Consider the following 18,948-nt stretch of genomic DNA (forward strand, 5'->3'; position numbering starts at 1 on the left):
ATCTACATTAAAAATTGTTGATGATTCAGCAAAGAAATATTCATTGACTATTAGAAAACAGTCTCACTATTCTCTTTCAACAGTGCAATAGTTTTAGTACAACATAATTGAAAATGGAAGAAGAATTCTGATTATAGACATACAATCCTATTTTTTCCTGAATTTCTGTATGGACATTGTATATATTGGAATGCAGAAATAATAAATGTCTTGCTATATCAGCAAGCTAACTTGTTCATTTTTCTAAAGCAACCAAAGAAAAGTTGTTTCCTTTCCACTTGTCTTTAGCATCAATTATTCAGATTCTTGAATATAACACACTCATCATACATATATACCCATGTCTTCTATCAATTTGTCTAAAAAGAAAAAAAAAAGAATTTATATGTAAATGTGATACAGAGTCTCCCGGTCCTTAGTAGTGCCACAAAATTTCATACCAGAAGTTTCAGCTCTGTATATGAATTTTATTAAGAAAAGACAAGTTTCTTGGCAATAGTGCAATCATAGATTTTTTGTCACTTTCTTCTGGGATGTTTTATCAACTTTCCAGTATTTCCTGTTGACTTATTTTATTTTCAAGATCAGCCAAGGTTAATGAACCTTACCATATTTGTGTCTACTAATATATTCAATACCTGCAATTTTTATACTAATTTTTATACTTTATATTGTAGAATTTACTGTTCTCGTACCAACCTCCTCAGTCTTCCAACCGGTTTTCAGTCTCTCAGATGGGTGATCTTACCATTACAAATGTCCAGAGATCTGATGTTGGATATTATATCTGCCAGACTTTAAATGTTGCAGGCAGCATCACAACAAAAGCATACTTGGAGGTAACTGATGGTAAGTTTATGTTTAATTGTTAATAATGTAGCAATAGTTTGGGAGTAAAAGTTGACAATTCTCCATGTTTATGATTTGTCTGCTAAATAATTTATTTGCAAATCTGGAAATCAACAGCTTTAAAACTTTTGGCCTAATTAATTATTTTTGTTTATCCACCAAATAGATTCAAAGAAGTTATATCAATTTCATGCACATAGCATGTTGTTTCAATTACAATATAATATTTTGTTATACTATGTAAAAAAATAAGAAGAATTGTATGTATGTTTTCAGTTCTTTATCTAAAATAGAAAAAGTTACAAATTATTCATGCTTAGTTTTAGAGTGTAAAATATGCTTTTATATTATTATAATAAACTAACATAAATATTATTACTATTATTATTTTAATAGTAGTAAAAGTTCATGATGATTTGGTATCAGATAATGTTTCATTATATTTTAATCCCGAAGTAATTTTATTTTATGTATTTATTTATATTTCATATTTCTTAACCACCCATCTCCCTTGGAGTTTTGCTGTTGCTTAAATGATTTCAAACGTGCTTCCACTTGTGAACTAATTTCTTCTTTTTCTTCTCCCAGTGATTGTAGACCGACCTCCCCCTGTCATTCGTCAGGGTCCTGTCAATCAAACTGTAGCTGTAGATGGTACTTTAATTCTCAACTGTATAGCTACAGGCACTGTCATGCCCATAATTCTCTGGAGGAAAGATGGCGTCCTTATCTCTACTCAGGATTCTCGAATCAAGCAACTGGAATCTGGGGCACTACAGATTCGATATGCAAAGGTAGCTTAAAAGTTTTTGTTTTTTTAAGTAAAATATGTTTTACTTTTCCTTGGAATTTGGCTTGAGATTTTAAACGCTGCTCTCTGTGATTTTAAAATGTATGAATAGTTATATAACTATATTCTATCACCGTTGTTTCATCTGCACTCTCATTCTTTGTTCAGTTTGTAATGTGTTCTTTATAGGAATGCCTTTTTATGAGTGCCTCCTTTATATGAGTGCCTTTTCTCTAAATATATATATATATATATATATATATATATATATATATATATATATATATATATATATATATATATATATATATATATATAATGTTTATTTTAACTCTTATTCATTAGATAGCACATAAATCTGAAGAAAGTCAATGTGGTATATTGATTAATGTAGTAGACTAGGACAGGAAAGATCCTGGGTTCAGCTCTTATTATTTCAAAAACTTGTTTAATTTTCAGCTGGGTGATTCTGGTCGGTACACATGTATTGCCTCAACCTCAAGCGGTGAAGCATCATGGAGTGCTTACATTGAAGTTCAAGGTAAATTAATCAGGATTCATGAGAACAGAAAAGAACTTTAAATATAAGCTAATAATTTATGTATAATAAGAACAATACATTGATGTGACCACAATAGATTCTAGGTCAAGCTCTTAGTAATAAATGCTTTCATTTTCTAGAATTTGGCATTCCAGTACAGCCACCACGAACTACTGACCCTAATTTGATTCCTAGTGCACCATCAAAACCTGAAATTACTGATGTCAGAAGAAATACAGTAACCCTCTCATGGAAACCTAATTTGAATTCAGGTGCAACTCCAACCTCTTATATAATAGATGCCTTCAGGTATTATGCCTTTCATGTGTTCCAGTTGTATTTCTTTTAAGACTGTTAAATCAGAGGCATGCATCAACCTGTTTGGTTTATATATTCTGTCTTCTTAGCCATGCAGCTGGTAGCAGCTGGCAAACTGTAGCAGAAAATGTGAAAACAGAAACATTTGCAGTAAAAGGACTGAAACCAAATGCCATTTATCTGTTCCTCATTCGTGCAGCCAATGCATATGGAATTAGTGATCCCAGTCAGATATCTGACCCAGTGAAAACCCAAGGTAAAATTTGTCTGTGTTTGTAAAATACATATAGTTATTATATAATTATACTGGGGGATTGATAAAGAAATCATATGACTCAATTTTAATCAATTAGTACAATTTGGAGAAACCTTAGTAAAGCTTTATTTTATCCTCATAGATAAAAGAATGCAAGTCAAAAATGTACATTTTTTCTTTTTGAAGAAACTATGAAGATAGAACAACTTGTGAAGCACTAACACATAATACATGTTGATAAAAGTAAAACAAAACTTGTATAAGTACAATTGTCAAGGTAATATGAGGCAATACAGTGCAGTATAATCCAAGTAATAGATACAATGTAAGAAATATCTCTATGTGACATCAAACACATTAGGACAACTCCAGTACTACCTCCTTTATATTGCCTGTCTAATGATTTAGATATCTGTATATTCCTATATTTAAAGCACACATAGCTCTATTCAGAATATCTTGTATAGGGCAGCGGTCACCAACTGGTGGGCCACAGCCCACTGGTGGGCCTTGAGAAACTTTTGGTGGCCCGTAGAGAAATCTCACCCCCAGAGCACCCCCCAAAGAAATTAATCCAGGCTGTGCAGAAACACAAGGCTGCATTGCCCACATGGCCCGCAGGAACGCTCCCCACCCACTCACTCCTTACCCAGCAAACTTGCCTGATAAAATTGCTATTTTTCCTTTTTCAAACCATCATCTGTTCTGCTGTGCCAGGAGATTTAGATTAGCTAGGAAGCAGGAAATGGTTGGATTTCTTGCTTTCTAGCTAGTCTTTAGATCTTCAGCTCTGCTTCCCTTAGGACTGAAGGTTTGCTTGCAAGCAAATTCAGTGCAGACTTACGGCAAGCAAATTTGAGAGACTGAGCTAGTCGATGGCAGATAGATAGATCACTGAATGATTCTGTGAGCAACTCAATCTGCCTGCTTTGCCTGATTTTGGGTAAAAGTTACTCTTTTTTAAAAATAAAAAATTCAATATTTACATGCATGGTGTGTTGTGAGTTACTTTTATGAGTTTGCTTGCAAGCAAATTTTATGTGACAGATTGAGCTAGCCAATGGCAGATAGATAGATTTCTGAATGAATCTGTGATTCTGTGAGCAACTCAATCTGCCTGCCTGCTTTGCGTGATTTTGGGTAAAAGTTGCTCTTTTTTATAAAAAATTCAATATTTATATAAATATTTATAATATTTACTTACAAGCCATGCCCAGCCAGTCACATGACAACCAAGCCACACACACAAATTTGGCCACGCCCATAGAACCAGTTAGTGGTCCCTGGGATCCAAAAGGTTGGCAACTCCTGGTATAGGGTACTTATTAAGAAAGTTAAGGTTTTTGTTTTTGTTTGCATTCACTAATTAGGTACTTTTAGATTAGATTAACAGTTGGAAGGGACCTTGTAGGCCAGGGGTGTCCAACCTTTCACCTTCCTTGGGCCACATTAGAAGATGAAAATTTGGTTTGGGCCGCACATAATTAAATTAAATAATTAATTAAATTAAATTAAATAATTAAATTAAATTAAATTAAATTAAATTAAATTAAATTAAATTAAATTAAATTAAATTAATAAAATAAAATTATTATTTATTATTTATTATTAATTATTTATTAAAAATTATTTATTTTTTATTTTATAATTTTCCAGCCAAATTTTGCGGGGAGGGGGAAAGAAAGCTCGCCCGCCTCGCGCTACCCTCCTGCAAATGCAGCGGCGGCGGGGGCAGAAGCAGCAGCGGTGGCGGGGGGGGGCAGAAGCAGCAGCGGCGGTGGCAGGGGCAGAAGCAGCAGCGGCAGTGGCGGGGTAGAAGCAGCAGCGGCGGCGGTGGGGGCAGAAGCAGCAGCGGTGGTGGCAGCGGCGGCAACAGCAGAAGGTGGCGGGGCGGGACTTTTGGGCTGCGGCTGCCCGCCTTTTCTGTTGCTCACCTCACCCCGCCTCGCGCCTACCTCTCCTCCTGCAAATGCAGCAGCGGCGGCGGCGGGGGCAGAAGCAGCGGCGGCGGGGGGGCAGAAGCAGCGGCGGCGGTGGGGGCAGAAGCAGCAGCGGTGGCGGCGGCGGCAACAGCAGGAGGTGGCGGGGCGGGACTTTTGGGCTGCGGCTGCCCGCCTTTTCTGTTGCTCACCTCGCCCCGCCTCGCGCCTGCCTCTCCTCCTCCTCGCTGGATCTTTCATGAAGGTTGGGGTGGGCGTTGGGCCGCATTACGAGGTGACCTGGGCCGCATGCGGCCCGTGGGCCGCGGGTTGGACAAGCCTGTTGTAGGCCATCTAGTCCAATCCCCTGCCCAAGCAAGAGACCCTACACCATTTCTGACAAATAGCAATCTAATCTCTTCTTGAAAGTCTCAAGTGATGAAGCTCCCACAACTTTTAACTGTTTATAATTCATTTACAATATTTATTTGTTGTATATAATATTAATGTTTAAATATGTACATACACTTAGATATGGCAAATTTTATACAATAATAATTCCTCAGCCCTCAAGTTCAACTGATGAAATCTTGGGACTGAAATTGAGAAAAGGTGTCTAAAAGTGAACTAGATGTGGCCAGTTTATCTAAATTAATGTAGAAATTTTTCTTATTTTTAAATTTTTGCCATAGTTTCTTAAATAAATTTAGGTTTTTGAGTGTTAAATTGGAAGTAAAAATTATGTGATAACACCATGACTGAGTTTTAAAGGGACCAAGATTATAATTAATGGAACTTTGTATGAATAGTTTAAAAGAAAATTCTGTATCGGTTTTTCCTTCTTTGTTTATTGGTAGTGAAGTTTTAATTTATTGAAATATTTGGGAATTTTCAATTTTAATAATTTTTAATAATTTTAATAGACATAATAGAAAAACATTTAAATACTATGGAATTAGAAGATTATTCATATGGTCTGATAATATATACGTTGCATGCTTATATCTTATACTTTTTTGAACATTTCATGCATTTCAAACATTCCATTGTTTGCTTATTTAATAGTTTAGTATTAGAGTCAAATCAACCCCTGTTACTTACTTAAATCATATTAAACTGTTGTGATCTAAATAGTATGATCCTTCTTCTTTGTTGGATACTTCTAAATCATTTGTTCTAACTATGTACAATGTAGTCTGCTCTTTGTTTTGTCCCCCCTTCTTTTCATTTCCTTTCTAATTTAATTTTGATTTTAATTCTTATTATCTGTTAGAAATGAAAATCAATGTAATTTAACAAAATCAATTTAAAACAACATTATTATGTAAAAATTCTCCTACTAGTACATGCAATTTTGTTTTTCAACACTTTTTCCTATATGTCTGATAATTTGTTAAAATTATTGCAGATGTTCCACCAACAAATCAGGGTGTGGATCACAAACAAGTACAAAGAGAGCTGGGTGACGTTGTCCTACATCTCCATAATCCAACAATTCTTTCTTCTTCTTCTATTGAAGTTCACTGGACAGTAAGTATGATAACAGCAACAACATGGAGGGGCCAATAGAAAGCCACTTGTCAAAGAATACCAAAATGCAATGATGCATTGCTGATACTTCCCTCTTTATTACTTTAATGTGAAGTACAGTTGAGTATTCTAAATAATTTTAAAATGATATTTAATGAACTTTGGTTAGGGTTAGAGCTTGGCAGAAAAATCAGAAGTAAAAGGGTAAAAGTTAAAATTAATCCACCACAGGGATGGAATAATTATTTTTATATTCCACTGGTAATCTATTCTTTTTTGCCCATTTGATTCAATGCTATACTCAAAGCACATTTGCATTTTAAACTGTGTCTTTATCACCACTAATTATAAATACATTGTTTCTTTTGTGTAGTACTTTTGTGTTCTTTGTAGTTAGAATTAAAAGTAATTTGAACTATTATTTCTATAATTTCCCATCTTTTCCTTTGCAGTGTTAATTTCTATTATTTTTGTCTTCAAAATATCTTGTGGGTTTTATTATTTCTGGAAAATTGTTTAAACTAAGAAATATTGACTTGATCATACCAAAGAATGGCTCTGGATTTATAAAAGCAAAATCTGCTTCAAGTCACATTAACTCATAATGACTTCTTGGAAATAATACATAAGTAGCTGCCATCACTCTTCTGTTTTTCAATTTCCCAGGGAGGCTGTATACCTGGGATTCATTGACAGAATCCCACTTCAGAACCTGCTTAGCTTACAAGATCATCCAAGTGTTGTCACTTGCTAAATTCTACGTTTATATGAGAAAGCAACTTCTCCTTAAATTCTGTTCTGAATCTACTAATGAGGCCCACTAGTAGAAAAACTAAAATGAATGCCTCGCTTTCTGAAATTATTGTAGAGTCCTATTACATTCTGACATTATTTAATCAGATTTGTGTGTGCTCCTTTGACTTGCAAGGTATTTTAATCATCTTGAAAGCTGGTGAAGAATATTCACACTTACACACTATATTTAAAATGTAACTATGAGAAATTAAATATATAATGTTTGATGACATGATGTTGCATATATATATATATATATGTATATATATATAAATAAATAAATAATTTAATATGGGTGTTTTGTCTTTAATGTTAGGTTGACCAACAATCCCAATATATTCAGGGATATAAAATTTTGTATAGACCAACAGCTTCATCTCAGGGGGAATCTGAATGGCTGATTTTTGATGTGAGGACACCAACAAAAAACAGCATTGTAATTCCTGAACTCAAAAAAGGAGTGAACTACGAAATTAAGGCTCGGCCTTTTTTTAATGAGTTTCAAGGTGCTGATAGTGAAATGAAATTTGCCAAAACTTTGGAAGAAGGCAAGTAGTAGCATAACTGCTTTAGTTTTTTTAAGTATTTCTAACTCAGGTTCATTATGAAGTTTATTTTTTCATCTTTCTCCTTATATTGATGACGAGTATCAACTGCTAAATAGTCCTGCATTTCTTTTTGCTATATCTTGAGTTAAGTTCAAAGGCCCATTTCAAACTTTTTCAATGAAGACACAAATGACCAGTATGTATATGATGAATAATAATGGACATTTACTCGTGTGTGTGTGTGTGTGTGTGTGTGTGTGTGTGTGTGTGTGTAATTTGTGGTGGCAGTTAATTGTGGAAGCTTCAGAAGTTGGTTTTAGTAATAGAGTTTTCAAATATTTCCCTTATTTATCAATAAGGGAAATTGACGATGATTAATTAATATTTTTCATTTTAAACGTTCAATTATGCAACAATTTGGACTTCATCATATTTGGTTCAGTTTACAAAAAGACATATCAGAAAAATACAAACATAATATTTTTTTTAAAAAAAGATCTTCTTTCCTTCCCTCCCTCCCTTCCTCCTGTCCCTCACTTGATGTTGCAAGATAGGTTTTGGGATTTTTTTACTTAAATGTAGCTTCTTAAATGACATGTTTAGTGATAGTAATGTGATAGTAAAAGTACCATTTTGATCATAAATATGCTTTCTTCCAAAACCAGCTCCAAGTGCTCCTCCACAAAGTGTTTCAGTCACCAAGAATGATGGAAATGGCACTGCAATTGTAGTAACTTGGCAGCCTCCCCCAGAGGACACACAAAATGGAATGGTTCAGGAATACAAGGTGATATATAGTTGTAACTTGGCAAATTATTGGGAATTATTATATAGAATTTTTTGTGGTTACTTAGCTCCATCTGGTGGTAAAAATCAACATATAGTAGAGTAATATTCATAAGAATTTCAATATCCAATATATTTACAATGTTTTTAATGTTAAAAGAATATTAATGATGATACTATATAGTAACAAATTGTATATATTTGTTGCTTAGAATCACTGCTATAAGTAAAAAGATATTGAAATAAAAGACAGTGAATGCTGAAAAATTAGCTATATAAAACCAAATTCAAATAAATATTTCTAGGTTAAAGTATACCTTTAATTAAACTTGCAATTTTGTATTTGAAATATAATACTAAATAATTTTGTATAGGGTTTTTTTTTTTCAAGAAAAAAAAATCTAAATTTAGTTCTAAATTATATAGCAGAATTAGGGTAGGGCTGAATATTTAACATTTCACACTATTGAGAATATAGATTTGATATTTCATTATATCAAATTCAGTTGTGAATTGCCCTACAGTTAAAACTTAATACTGTTAAAGTGGCCATTAATGTCAGTGAAAAATTTAAAGTATGATTTTAAAGTGCTTTACTTTTAATTTTAATTTCCCAAGTACCGCTTTTGAAGAATGAAGATTTTAGAAACTATCAATTGTGAAAGAATATTTTAAGTTATATTTCTTTTTTTTTTAAATGTATTTAAAGGAGAAATTAATGGGTGTGTCTTGTGACTGATTAATTAGATCAGGTTAGAATCCAAGTTTAGCTCTTGGAAAACATACGCAATACATACGACAATTTCAATCAGCTTTTTAAAAAAGTATTCTTCAGTACAATTTGCAATTTTACTTGTAACACATCTATAATCATCTAGTAAATTAAATATCCAGAGAATTTATCTTTCTTATAAAAGTCCATGTAATCAAATTGTATTTATGTTGGATGACTTTCAACATAGTGAACTTTATTTTGTATTTAATTCTTTTGTTTTTAAGTTTTATAAGTTCTAAACAATATAATAGGAATTATTTATTTCATGTGCTTTTGTTTGGCATTTCTCCAGCTTTTAAAATAATAGTGATCCTAAAGTATTAACATTCCAGGATGTCTACCTAGCTGAAGACATCCTGCTTTGGGTAACTTTTTCTAAGTTCAGACACAGGCTCAGCCTTAGTATTTAAATGATTAATATGTAGGGAGCATTAATTGGGGCTGTAGGTAGACTGCAAGATGGCAAAACATCCCTGGATAAAACAATAAAATACTTCTTTATTGTTGCCAAGAGAATCCACAAGTGTCAAGTTGAGAACATTTGTGTATCAATACCTTTATATTTCAAGCCCAATCAGCTGACAGTTCTTAGACAAAGTTGGCTAATCTTAAAAATTAGAGTAGAGTTGTAGTCCTGTTAGTATTTAAATGGAATAATACCAGAAAATCTCAGGACAATAAGTTAATTTGGGAAGTTGTGGGAAAGCATCCCTTTAGAAGACAGAGGAAAACTACTTTTGTATTGGGCCAAAAAATCAAAGAAATTACCAGGTGTTTAGTTCCATCCATAGGTACTTAATGTTTTACACCACTCCTATTTTTATTAATAGATCACTATTAACAATTCTTAGTATTGTTGATTATGTTCCATTGAAATGGTGGAGATGTCTAAATATTCTAATCTTACAAAAATAATTCAGTAATATTTGTTCACAATATATAGATGCAGTGGACAAAATTTTACTTCAGACTTCATTTCCAAATAGCATAAAATGTGCTGTCTCTAAAGCAGGCTGAACAACTAAATTTATATTATTTGCAGTTATGCAGATGAACAATTAATATACAACTGAAATATTCGTTATGAAGTATACATATCAGTTTATCAACTGCATAAATTTGAATTTAATAGACAGCTGGTTTTCAAATTGTCCATTCAATCAGCATTTTATTATATTTTTATGGTGATCCTTTTGTAAATAATTTCTAAAAAGAGATTATAATTTACTGATGCAAATAACAGATATTTTGATAACATGTTTGTTTTGCACTTTGTTTCAATTTTTACAGATATAATTCTTCCGTAAATATCAAGTGATCAAGTGTTCTAATATGAAGGCATTCTAGGAAAGCATGTGCTGTTTTATTTCATTTCTGGACTACTGAAGTTTGCTCCAATAATACTTACATTAGAGAAACCATGCATTTTTTAAAATTAACCAGTTATTCTATTCTTATGTTAGTGCTATTTATATCAATTTGTTAGCAGCCTTTACAAATGTGTATTAACATAAATTCATCTTTATAATGTAAAGCAGAAAATACCATATGGTACATTTGGTTCCATGAGGAAAAATATTTTTTTATTCCTTCTAGGTTTGGTGCCTTGGAAATGAAAGTCGATACCATATAAATAAGACAGTGGACGGTTCTACATTTTCTCTAATAATTCCATCTCTAATTCCTGGTATTAGATATAGTGTTGAGGTAGCAGCAAGTACTGGAGCTGGAACTGGAGTAAAGAGTGAACCACAATTTATTCAATTAGGTGAGCCATTTTTAATGCTTTCTTGAACATTTAGTTTTTTTATATCATGTAATGAAGACTGGCATGTTCTCTTTTGTCTGTAGAAAATAAGGAATAAACATAACTTGCTTTTGATAAAGAATCTGTTTTTCTTTGTTTTATTACTGTGTTATAGTAATACTGTGCTTTTCAACACATAAGTTATATAGCTATTAACATATTAACTGCTGTCATTATTTACTGATGAACTTCACAACAGTATGTCTTCTTTGAATACGAAGGACTGCCTTTCTATTGAAAGTTACATGCTTTGACTTGCTATCTCATTGTTATTATAGTGTCATCAAATTTATTCATTTATTTATGAATTGATAAATCTAATAAACTACTCTAGTCATCCAATTCTAAGTAGTGCAATTGTAGCTAATACAAAAATAAAAACATTAAAATACAATAAAACAAATTCAGTGTATAATTACAGTTAAAATTATAATATAAACATACTTATAATATATTTGTCACTAGAAGCTTTACAACAGTCAAGACCTTCCAGAACTGCTAGGAAGCAAGTTGTTCCAGTGTACATCAGTCCAGCAGAGAAGGCAGGGTTTTCACTATAGTGATTTCGGTAGGCATGGCCCTTCAGCAAACATTCTGGTTGTCTTCACTTTAGGTCAGCAGAACTAATAAAGAATAACCAGACTGATTAATATCCAGTCCCTGAGTCATACAGGCTTTTTTATGTAAAGACCAGCTCCTTGCATTGTCCCCGAATCATACCAGTAGCCAGTGGTAATAATAAGGCAGTCCAGCAAGTATATGCTCTGATTTTATCTGTGGTTCCAAAGTCTAAAGTATCATACCACATGGAAACTATAAGTAGGACATAGTCTAAGGAAACAGGTTACAATTTCAGTTTTTCTTATAAAGCTCCCATCAACAGCCTAGGCTTATCTGGCACTCTTAGTGGTGGTTATTATCATGGAGAATGTTTCTCACGGAGTACTACTCTACCATTCAATCCTTTAGTCCTTAGAAGTAGCTGTATTGGTTGTCTTGATTAGACCTGAGATGTCATGTGAAATTGTTTTGTTTCAATCTTGGATTCCCATGCTTGAGGTAGTTTTCTTTTTTCTTTTTCTTTTTTAAGTTCTTTGCCTATTTTCTAACTAAAATGGCCCTTTAAAATGCTACCAAATTGTTGAGGAGCAAACAGAAAGTGTTTTCATTATTGGGTGAACATAGCCTTTCAAACCAGAAATAGAAACATTATGTTTTGGTATAAAGGAGATTATTGTTTTTGCCAAAATAAAAGTCAGTACCCTTCCATGGTAGGTTCAGTGCTGAATTACATACACACATGCACTATATTAACAATAGATAAAACATCAAATAACTAATTGTTAATTATTTTCTTATAGCTCTACTGGAATTGTTCAGAAGACAGCCTTTGAGGCACATCATTTTTCTAGTACAAGAAAGTCATAAAACAATTAACCTATGTGCATTTATTAGAAGCTTCACTCACATAATTATACATTTTAAGTATATGCTTCATGTCTTAAACATCCCTAATGTAATGAATGTTACTGCTGTAACAGCTCCCATTATGAACTGTATTTTGTGAACTAATTAAAATTGCTTTTGTGATAATATGCCAGCAAATGCAAATAACTCTACTCTCTGATGTTTTTTTGTGTTAAGCTGTAACCCCTACAGTGGACTGAATAAAGCCTCACTAATGCTGTTAGAGTTTGTCTGTGTGTGTGTGTGTGTGTGTTTGTGCATAATTTTGAATATTTTATATTTACATTTGCTTTAATGTTTTAAAATGTCTAAGAAAAATGTGCCCAAGCCTTTGTTCAAACATGACATCTACATGTCATTCATCTGAAAAGGTTTGCAAAGTCAAATACATTTATCTTGTTGTCATAATAAATTTACAAACTAAAGAATGTGCGTTTTAATTGGCTAAAGTTAGTTACTTTTTTATTCGGTAAGGTTCAATCTTTGCTTGATCAGAGAATAAATGTTAAATTTGAAAACTTTAAATTTAAATATTTAAAACTTTGGATAGATGCAGTAGAAGTATTATACAGATTAATGTTTCATTTATTAAAAAATTTATAAGGAAAACCCGAGAATTGGGTTGTGAGTTTGTATCCTTAAGAAGCTATTACTGTAATGTTGTGCTCATAGCACAGGAAACTATGCAAATATCTGTAGTGTAAACTGAATATCATTATGATTATGTTCATTAGTTCACTAATATGTGCCAGTAGAGCTAAAGATCTTCAAGGAGAGTTTTTTGTGCTTTGACCAGGGGTGGGATTCTACCAGTCAGATCAGTTCTATAGAACTGGTTGTTACGATTCTGCGCAATTTGGAGAACCGGCAAATCACGCCTCTGGCTGGCCCCACCCCTCTCCCCGTCCCCACCCACCCAGTCCTTATCACGCATGTGCGACATCGCAGGCATGCCTGACATAGCTAACTGTGTTCTCCCCTTCCCAGTTACTCCTTAAGGTATTCCGTTTTTCCCCCCTCCAAACAATCAGCTGTTCCTATGATCAGCTGTGCCGGGTTTCCCCTCGTTGTCTTACTGCTTCGCCTAGGAGGCTTCTCTGAGGCCCAAGTAGGCAAAAAATGGGGAGTGCAGCTCCCCCCACCCCTACCCTCCATTTTTTGACTTCCTGGGCCCCAGGGAAACTTCCTGGGAGCAAAAATGCCCCCCAGGGGGCTTCCCTGAGGCCCAGAAAGCCCCAAAGTGGAGCATGAGGGTGCTGCATGCTCCTAGGCTCAGTTTTTTGCCTTCCTGGGCCTTCCCCCCACCCCTACCCTCCGTTTTTTGCCTTCCTGGGCCTTCTGAGAGCAAAAACGTCCCCCTAGGAGGCTTCCCTGAGGCCCAGAAGGCCCCAAAAATGGGGAGTTGCTGCCAAAAAAGCCACGCCCACCCAGTCATATGACCAGGCCCACGTAGCCATGCCCACAGAATCAGTTGTTTAAAAATTTGAATCTCACCCCTGGCTTTGGCATACTTGAGACACTTACTGCAATAACTGTGCATGTAGAATGTTGGTTTGGTATGTCGTTTTATTTTGTTTTATAACATTTTCCTTTTTTATATGACTAGTTGTGTTTTATAATAAATTAATAGTAAGTGTTGATATAACATGGAAATATATATTTCACTGAAAATATTTTTGAAGATATTAAGTAAAATAAAATTTAAAAATTGAAGGTATTATATACTCCATAATTATAATCATGTGTAATGAATGGTTCAGTTAATTTGAAAGGTTACAATAATAACGTATGATAATGGTGAAATACTTTTTTATTTAATGAATATTATATGGATAAGGCATATATTATAATATTTATACATATTTGTAAGAAAACATTGATGTGTGTGAGTGCGTGTGTATATATATGTGGTTTACACAAAATGGCAGATTCACTTTGCCACAGCATAACAGCTTTACTGACGTGTTTTGCTGTGAGCTGAGATAGCTAATCAAAAATTATTAGAAATTATAGAAGCTGTAGCTTTTATATCTATAGGGAATCAAATTGGGAAAAACTATTTTATTTGCTTGTTTCCATATGGCTGCTTGAATTAACCACATTCTAAATTCTAAAACAATAGAAGACATACAATTAATTACAAATATTATAGGAATGCATAGAAAGAATGACTACTTTTTGAAGTTTCAGTTTATGCAGCATCAAAATTTGTTTTTTTAAAAAATTTATTTATTTATTTATTTATTTATTTATTTATTTATTTATTTAAGAACATTTGTATGGCTGCCCACTCATATTAAGCAGCTTTGCAATGTATAATATGATATAAAATGCCTTGTCACCATTACGGCTTCAAAATTATATCATATACATTATATAAAATGAAATAAAAAATCATACATAAGTAAATTATAGAAAAGTTTGTCAGCTGCTTATTTATCACAATGTTTGTTATTAAGCTTTTGCAGTATACATCTTTCTCTGTGTTTATGAAATTTTTATTTTAGTAAAAATATTAATGTTTGTATCAACACAAAAATGTTTTAGTAATATGGCAGCACTCTAAATGTAATCATAGTTTTCTAACTTGTATCAGTTTGTTTGCCATTTTATTAAATATATCATAGAGAAAATAATGAATAATTACAATATTGTGCATTTCTTATAAGTAACATTATTTTATTTCTAGAAGCAAACTTGCAATATTGTAAACTTCCTTTTTCAGATTCCTATGGAAACCCTGTGTCACCTGAAGACCAAGTCAGTTTAGCTCAGCAGATTTCAGATGTTGTAAAACAGCCAGCATTCATTGCTGGAATTGGTGCTGCTTGCTGGATTATCCTTATGGTTTTCAGTATTTGGTTATATCGCCACCGAAAAAAACGAAGTGGTCTTGCCAGTTCTTATGCTGGTATCAGAAAAGGTATTTTGCTGAAGATTTTATAAATATAATTGATTTATGCCCATCCCTAAAATCTAGAAATTATTTAAATGAACATTAACAACTTTTCTGAGATCTTTAGTATTTAAAATGTGTCATAACTTCTATTTTAAACAAAGGCTGAATTGAACACATTTTGGGACCATTTTCAGGGCTGCCATATTATTGATTTCTTAGATTATGGCTTTTTTCTAAGGCAGAGATATATTTATTATTATCAAGAATTCTCTTTTACTATTTATATTACTAGTATCTTAATTTGAACAGCATTTTTTCACTGCTTCAGCACTCAGAGAAAATGTGGTTAGCCCCAGTGGAGTGTGATACCACTATGTTCCTATACTATACAGCATTTTCTTCAACATATATCTCCAAGTACCTTACAATAGAAGCTTCATATAGGTTACACTATATTAATTGTATGTATGAATATCAACTTTAACAGTGATGGCAACTACTATCAAGCCTGTCACAGCTGCAGTAGACACATTAAACAAATTATGCAAGCTTACTTTTTTGCCCCTGCTACCACCTGGAGATCTAGGCACAGCTAGGAACATTAAAAACTAGATACAATCTAATAAAAGACAGATGTGCTTATAAGTCCCAGGCTATAAGTCTGCTAAAATGACTTAAATGCTGTGGGAATTTTTCTTCTATCTTTTTTTAATAACCATGTTATAATTAGAGCCACATGTGGAGTGAGTAGCAGGACTTATCTCAAAGAAAGAGCTGAAAATGAATAGTTTTACCACATTGCAGTAAATGTCAACTTTTCGATATGACCCTACATATACAACAGACCAAAAGTATCTAAAAATATAAAAGGAGTTCTTCATCAAAAAAAGATAAACTTGATAACATGGTTTTACTTAAAAATCTTCCTGCAGTTGGCTTTTGAAAGAATCAACTATTACACTTATATGGAATGTTAATGCTTAGCATCCAATATTAATATTGTAATCTCTTGATAATATGAAGAAAAGGTCACAGAATTGCATATTTATAAAACTTACATTAGAAAAATATAAGATAAATATATTGTTGACATCCCTAAAATTTAAGGTGATTTCTGTTGTTTTTTGTTACTTTATAAAATTGAAAAGATTTAAATGTCAAGGAAATCAGGATATTCCAGAATGTAAAACATACATAGCAGACTGCCAATATTGGGTATCAGTAATACCATAGGCAGTTTTCATGAAGCTGGAATAAAAAGTAATGTGTATTGGTTACTACTCTGCAAGGAAAATTAAGTAATATTCTTCACACTACTTTAACAGTTCTTTTTTTATGCTTTACTAATTGCATGATCCCATGCAATGTTTTATTACAATCTACATTTTATCGACTAATACTATTAGCTGATTATAAGTGGAGCTAATTGTATAGCATGCAATTTGTTATTCTGATTCTTTGTTATTTTACTGTTTGTACTCTTACATATCTTCCAAATTTTAGTGGTGAAATAAAAATTTTGTCCTCAATGAAATATAATTCATAAAATAATATATCACATTCATAGCTTTAAAGTGTATACATATTGCATTAAAAGCCAGGTAACTTATTTATGTAAACTTTGATAAATAAATTGGTAGTTTGGTTGTAAGCAGTTTTCTTCTATGTTATTTATTTACATTCTTTATTTATTTATTTATTTTCTTAATATTGAGCATTTAGTTCAGAGTAAAATAATGGCAATGTTGCCAAGTCCAGTTATTTTGGATAACTTGCTTTCCTTCCTATGTGTGTGCGGGAGTATCTTTATCTATAACTGTGTGAGTGTTTGTGTATGAAAACTTTATTAATATCTCCATTCTACTTCTGAAGGACATTGAATACCTTTTACTTTGTGAAAACGAGCATCAGAAAAAGAATCATAAGAGAATTACCATAATTTTTTTTTAAAGAGTGCTTAAATAGTTTACAGCATTGTTTTTAGAGTTTTGAAGATATTTTACCTTTTCTTTCAGTGCCAGTATTCTAGGAAGTTAGGAACAGAGACAGATATGAGACATGATTAATAATACGCTTTTCTGCCCTCCTAAACATCTTAAGATGCTAGTCCAGTAGAAAAACATAAAAAAGGCCTAAGATACCGTTACTATCCCTACTTAGTCATTGTCATTTTTGTGGAATAACTGCTGGTCCTAAAACTTTAGTCCAATTTAGACATAATTTATGTTGCTCATTGTTAAGTACATTATCTTTATTTCTTATTAAAAAAAATACTTCCTGATCAAAATATAAAATATCTGCAAAAAGAAAAAGGGTTGATCAGCCCCTATTGGTTCTAATAAAATCTATGGGGGCCAAGAGAGGTAAGGCCTTTTTCCTGAATTACAATATTTGCGCTTAATATTTTAGATTGTTGAGCCAAGTTAAAAGAAGATATAACACTTAAGCAGGTAACTAATAAAAGTTACACACTTTAAAGCAGGGGTCTCCGACCTTGGAAACTTTAAGACTTGTGGATTTCAACTCCTAGAGTTCCTCAGCCAGCAACCCCCACCATGTTAGTACATATGCCTAAGATTTATATAATCTTGTTTTATTTGTTTTGTTATTAAATAATTAACACTATAACACACTTACCTAATGTAGCAAATATTGCATTTTTAAAAAGTTTTGATAAACACTTTAAAAGGATCAAAAACTTTGAGATTTATTGTAGGGCATTTTTCTTTTTTTTTATGGAGCTGCAGCAAAACATAAACACCAAAAGGTCATTGAAAGGCTAAACCACACTTTATTTCTCTCAAGAGCACACTATACCAGAATGTCATTCTTCCTCCAAAATGCTATCTGTATCAAGCTACCATTTAAAACCACAGGACTGTTTTATTCGCATCTGTCTGTCTAGATATATTTACTCTTCCTTTATATTCTGTTATTGTCTTGATTTATACTAATGTTGTGTGGTCTGTCCTTTCCTTCTTCAGCTTAATAACCAGGTTTTTTTTTATTGTGTTTGATTTTTCAGTCCCGTCTTTTACCTTCACACCAACAGGTATATATTTGCACTTTTCCCTTGATAGTTTGGCATGTGTCTGTATAATGTATGTCACTTTCTCCCTTTCATCTTCCTTGTATAACCAGGCACATTGTTGAAAATAGAAAGAATTAGTAATGTTACGGAAGGTAGGATTTCATCACCGTAACTGTTTTTATCTGTTTTGTAGATTTAGCACTGGTATTGAGTTAAAACTTTTACGTCTTTGGGAAGATTATCTACAACAATATATACTATCTCTGTTTTCATAATTCTGTTCAGTCTTAATATTCGGCCACTTAAAATCCTTTTTTCATAAAATAGTTCTTGAAGGACATTAGAAACTACATAAAGGAAGTCAGCATCCTTTATAATAAATTTTAATGACAAACATTATGATTATTAAAATAGACATCTACAGAGGCTTGACTTCACAACTTGCCATGCACTCTCCACAATTTGTGTCTCTATTCAGACACAATATAGATTCTAATTCCAAGTAGTGTAGAGTTTCACATTCAGATGTCCTGTGCTTTAGGAAATGCCAGTAAGACTTAATGTAGAAACAACATACAAATGATATTTAATTTAATATGTAATCCTGTCTGAACTTTAACCTAGCTTATTATCCATC

At 32.7% G+C, this 18,948-nt stretch overlaps 1 protein-coding gene across 5 annotated transcripts in view; it reads left to right on the plus strand.

Annotated features, from left to right (window-relative positions):
• The window catches only part of ROBO1 (roundabout guidance receptor 1), a 314,654-nt gene that overhangs the window by 268,409 nt on the left and 27,297 nt on the right, over positions 1-18,948 (plus strand). For 3 of the 5 annotated variants that reach the window (XM_087966632.1, XM_026664097.2, XM_087966635.1), the window contains exons 8-18: positions 678-849; positions 1,438-1,643; positions 2,099-2,180; positions 2,321-2,489; positions 2,588-2,754; positions 6,082-6,203; positions 7,315-7,546; positions 8,212-8,333; positions 10,704-10,875; positions 15,107-15,304; positions 18,306-18,332. In XM_087966632.1, the coding sequence (XP_087822758.1) occupies positions 678-849; positions 1,438-1,643; positions 2,099-2,180; positions 2,321-2,489; positions 2,588-2,754; positions 6,082-6,203; positions 7,315-7,546; positions 8,212-8,333; positions 10,704-10,875; positions 15,107-15,304; positions 18,306-18,332 (1,669 nt within the window). The remainder of the gene's footprint in view (positions 1-677; positions 850-1,437; positions 1,644-2,098; positions 2,181-2,320; positions 2,490-2,587; positions 2,755-6,081; positions 6,204-7,314; positions 7,547-8,211; positions 8,334-10,703; positions 10,876-15,106; positions 15,305-18,305; positions 18,333-18,948) is intronic. The other 2 variants (XM_087966634.1, XM_087966636.1) reach the window with 1 other exon arrangement.

The sequence above is a fragment of the Notechis scutatus genome, chromosome 5, assembly GCF_049901735.1.
Source record: "Notechis scutatus isolate UNSWTSFEM ecotype Mainland chromosome 5, rNotScu1.2, whole genome shotgun sequence".
Taxonomy (NCBI): Eukaryota; Metazoa; Chordata; class Lepidosauria; order Squamata; family Elapidae; genus Notechis; species Notechis scutatus.